Source organism: Pyrgilauda ruficollis, unplaced genomic scaffold (genome assembly GCF_017590135.1).
Source record: "Pyrgilauda ruficollis isolate IOZ18807 unplaced genomic scaffold, ASM1759013v1 scaffold114, whole genome shotgun sequence".
Taxonomy (NCBI): Eukaryota; Metazoa; Chordata; class Aves; order Passeriformes; family Passeridae; genus Pyrgilauda; species Pyrgilauda ruficollis.
Window position 1 is genome coordinate 1,003,702 of NW_024509655.1, and position 5,000 is coordinate 1,008,701.

General features: G+C 35.6%; 1 protein-coding gene across 4 annotated transcripts in view; it reads left to right on the forward strand.

The window, feature by feature from the left end:
* Positions 1-5,000, forward strand: part of LRBA (LPS responsive beige-like anchor protein) — a 366,577-nt gene that overhangs the window by 148,252 nt on the left and 213,325 nt on the right. For all 4 annotated transcript variants that reach the window (XM_041479868.1, XM_041479849.1, XM_041479878.1 and 1 more), the window contains exon 37: positions 4,385-4,551. In XM_041479868.1, coding sequence (XP_041335802.1) covers positions 4,385-4,551 — 167 coding nt within the window. The remainder of the gene's footprint in view (positions 1-4,384; positions 4,552-5,000) is intronic.

Sequence of the window (5,000 nt, forward strand, 5' to 3'; positions counted from 1 at the left end):
CCCCCGCCCCATTTGTATTACAAACAGTTGATTTAGATGCAGATTCTGTTTAATGTTGAAATCAGATAAAAGGCTGGAAAAGTGGATAAATGAGGTTTGGAAAACCATGGGTTGAAGAGATGAGAAGCCATTGCATTGTGTTCAGTCCATTAAAACAAGAAGAAATAGAAGAGATACTTTGATAAGTGTCTGCTGGTGTTAACCTTGATGGCTATTATCGGGGGGATGATGCTATATCTATTTCATTGGCTTAAGCTTTTTTCATGCTGAGAGAAATCAATACTTGGAGTCGTTGGATGACAGAGGCATCACTTCAGAATTGACGGTGGCTGTCAGACGTTGTCATTGGTTGACTTTTGTTCGCTGTTGAGGTTTTAAGCTTTCATTTTTCTAAGTCTTATTCAGGAATCTTTATAAGATTTCCCTGGGTAGCATTTTTAGTCCAGACTTTAAACCTCAAGTCAGAGGTCAAGTGCAAAGATCTGTGAAAGCAGAGAACTGAGGAGCTCCTTCATTTACTAAAATATCCTTATTTGCAGGCAATTTGCATTAGTGACAAGACTGTTCATTATCTTATGGGTGACTTTTCCTCCTAAGTGATACCCTCTGAGACAGGCTGTTCACAAAGCCAGTAGCTTTTAGCTCAATCAGACAAAGGAACTGGCATATGGAAAGTGTTCAGTGATCTCAGAGTTGAAGAATAAAAGTAAAAAGGTGCAACATTTCTTTTAAAAACCCTACACTAGTAAACTTTTGAATCTCCTGTAGAAAGCATTGCATTGTAATTTTAGGACTGCAGAGGTGCAGCCCCAAAATTGCAATGCAGAAAAAATCTTTTACTTGACATTTTTGTAAAGATCAAAGATAAAATAGTTCTAAAAACCAGGTTAATCCTCCTCCTCACTGGAATATAGACAGACAGAATAGACTAACTCACCCTGTCAGTATTTTTTGAATATTTCCTGCACATAGAACGTACTGTATTTTCATATCTATAACTTGCCTTTTGGATGACCTTGTGGCCCTTCAGAATTCCAGTTCCTTAAAAATGAATCTTTACTTAACCTACGTGTTCAAATTGCCTGCAGTCTTGTTTGGGCAGACAACGGGAGAGAGGAAAAACCCTGTTCTTTGATAACGGCAAAGCAAAGGATTTTGTTCTGTCATGGATGAAGGGTTGGAAAACAAGGGCCTTGCTTCTATTCCGTGCTTAACACACTTTCCCTTTGTAAAACTTTCAACAATCACTGAATTTAAGACTTTTTGGAGATAACCTGTGAGGTGTGTTATGAAAATGCATTTTTTTTTTTCTCCTTACAACACTTTGTTTCATCCTAAGTGTGACTGGACTACTTTTGTGATTATAGTTTCATTGCACACTTGCCCAAACAGATAAGAAGAATCATGTAGGCCAAGGCAGCAGTGGAAGGAAGGTTTGACAACTCTGTTTAACTGTGTGTGTATCTTATTTGTAAAACTATATTCTGGCATGACAAGTGTGCACATTACAGGTGCAAGAGATGAAGTAATAAGAAATAAAGCCATAAAAATACTTTTTTGAGATTGTGCACAAACAGAAATCAAACTGGATTTCTATTTTACATAAATTGAATGGTTGGGATTTAGTGTGAAGTATTGACTGTGTACCACTCTGTATCCTGCTGTTGCATCTTTGGATGCAGTGCATCAGGTGAACCTGGTGTCTAGAAAAGGGAAAATGAAGATAAATAGGGACTTTTGAGTGGTTTCAGAATAGTCTAGTAGTGAATGGCTACTTTAGAATGGGTATTTTTGTGATTCTTTTAGTGGAACCAGTCTTCTTTCACTTTTGTATTCCAAGTATTTGAGAGAGGGAGATGGAGAAATAACTTCTATTTTGCTGTATATTTGCCATATATTGAGGGTAGAAACTAAACTGCTGAACAATTGCTGAGACACCTGTATGATCAAAGAGAAGGTTTTTCTTGCAGAACTTTCTTGGGGTTAGTAGCTAGATATACATGTGACAGATATCTGGCAAAACTGTGACTTTTTTCTGTTTTTGTCTGCAAAATATATATTGCAAAGATCATGCAACGGCTAGAAGTTCTTCCTAGAGTGATGTTATAATTTTATGTGGTTGCTGCCTGTAGGATCCTCTCAGTTTTGGTATATAATTGCAAATTTCTATTCATATTAAGTGGTGAATTTCCTGCAAAATGGAGTTCTGTTTCCGGTTTATAACAGGCTGGTTGTGTTTTTGTGGAAGTTGTCAGGACAATAAAATACAGGGGTTTTTTTCCATTTGTTGCAGCTACATGTTGAAAATCCTTGTTGGTATTTAATATATTTAACACATATGAAGAATGTGTTCAAAATCACATCATAAAGAGACTTTTTTTAAAGAGGTACAAGTTCACTATATCTTTTACAAAACATTCTAGTTTGATTTCCATTTTATCATGTTTTAAGGTCAAATGTGACTTTAATGTTCCATAAAGAGACAGAGATTGATAATGGGGAAAGAATAACCCTCTAATGTGATTTATATCTATGGATTTTATGTCAGATATGAAAAGTTGCTGTTCAAATTGTAAAGGAGGATCCATTAAAGAACACTTTAAAACATTTTACTACTTAGCTTACCTTATTCACTTGTTTTTAGAATTCTGCCCTTTTAGGCAACTTAAAAATAACAGCTTGTGAAACATTTACGAAGTGCTAGAGAGAAATTAGAATCATCATGGGTGCAAAATAGTTCAATGTATTGGAAAAGACAGCTGTGTTCAGAAAGAGCTGGAAAAATTCTGTTCAGTGTTGGGTATGATTTAGTCATCTTACATTTTTGTGAAGAGGGGTGGCAGAGTGCTTCAGGTAGGAATACAAAAGGCAATTTTTGATGTCTCGTTGACTTGGAAAGTCAGCTGTTTATTCTTCAGTCCTCCTGGATGTCTGCTCATCAGGTGAGCATTGCTGTAAAGCATGGGGAAATTCTGAGGAAATACCTAAATATATTAAAATTGTTGGAATGGCTCTTTAAAATTTATTCATCTGTTAGTACATTTTTGTTGTCTAGTGTCTGTGAAAATCTACAGAAGGCCAAATTTTATTTTGTGGGTTTTTTTACATTTTTTCTTTCTGTCACTTTATATGACATATATATTTTATATACACATATATAAATAGCATTCATAGCCTGCTGATTTTTTTTATTTGCAGCAAGTTTCTAAGGCTTGTACATATGTATAGATACAGTGTTGTTACTGTTTTAAACATGAAAAGCATATGACATTGTGCTGATAGCTAACCTCTAAGAAATAATTGTACTAGTGTCTGCATCAGCTGCGCTTCACAAAGAAGAAGCGGTTTTTTTGTTGTTAGGCAGACATTTGTGTCCATTCCACTAACTAGATCATAGAATAATCTAATCATTGACAAAGGCCAAAATGCTTTGTCTGGCATATGTGATCTGTGGAACTGCCAGATGAAAACTGAAATTACAGACAGAGAATGCTGAAGTGGGGAAAAGCCTTTATTGTTTCTACCAATACTTGAATTTCTTGTGTGTTTTCATGTACAGCGAAATAGGGTTTTTGGTGAGGGGTTGATAAAAATTTTATGCCCATTTTTTGAGTTCTTTATTAACAGGCAAATTTTCAGAAGGTTGACAAAACCCCAGACTATGATACAATGTTGTAACAAAGAATCTCTCATAGTTTGGAGTTCTTATTTGCTAGAATTTTCTTTTGACCAGATTGGCAAGCAGAAGATGTTTGTACAAGAGGTGTAATACTGCTGGGAAAGTTACTGACTTTCCAATGCTGGCCTGCAAATGTGCTCAACTTCAAGAAGCCACCTGGTAAAGATCGATTTAGTCCTCAGATGCATTTTGTTTTCTATATGAAAAAAGTGAATTTTTCTCCTTAACTTTCATAGATATATATTTATGTAAGCAATAGCAAGCACGTGGTTCCCCAAATCGAATCAAGAGTCATGGGAGTGGAATGGTCAGCTAGCTGACATTCATTATTCTGAAATTTGCCACTGTTTTTATAAAACTATTCACTTTGTTACAGGCATAACCACTTTTATATGTGCTATTATGCAGTCTGGCCATTCACGGCCATTAATGTGTTGGCTTTTGCTGAATTTTGAGTGTGTGTGTGATGTGGTTAAAAAATTCATGGCAAACCAAGATCCTCTGCTTGGTGCTCTGGATGGATTTCCTGTAGGCATCTGCCCAGGGTCTCAGTTCTCAAACCTGGAAAATGGGGTTAATTCTTCTCTCTTGAGGGTTTTGTATAAGTAATTAATTATGATTAATTACCTATACAAAAGTGCTTCAAAGTTCCTTTGGATGGTGTAATTAAAATACAGAGTAATAAAGTATTTATTTTCTTGCCAGTCACTGTGTGCCCAGTACTCTGCAGACAAACGGGAAGAAGAAAAAATGTGTCATCATTTGATCACGGCAGCCAAGTACCGGGACCAGGTGACTGCAACACAACTAATACAGAAAATTATCAACATCCTGACAGACAAGCATGGAGCCTGGGGAAGCTCTGCACCAAGGTAAGGCGTTTTTGTGGTGTTTTAATATATTTTTGTGCAGTAATGCTCTGGTGATTTGACATATCGTCAGAGGTAAGCATGAGTTTTTTTAAAATAAAGTAATAGAAAAAGTGTAAAATGAATGTGTCCATTTTTAGTATGGGTGAATATCAGAGAACTGGTTTTGTTAGAGCAATGAAAAACAAGATGGGTCTCTTGTGACTTTCAACTTTGCTTTAAAAGTGTGACAGTATTTATTTTGAATGTTCCAGCCCTATAGTTTATTTGAAAAATAATTTGTAAAATTAAATGCTTTCTTACTACTAGCTTTCTTCTTGGTGTATTATATGATTCAAGATTGAACCACACAGTTCAGTAACTTGTTTTCTTTTCTTCCAAACAAACAAACAAACATCTTTTTGAGTTACAGGGAAATGGTGGGATTTGTATTAGTAATTTCAAAGTAAAAG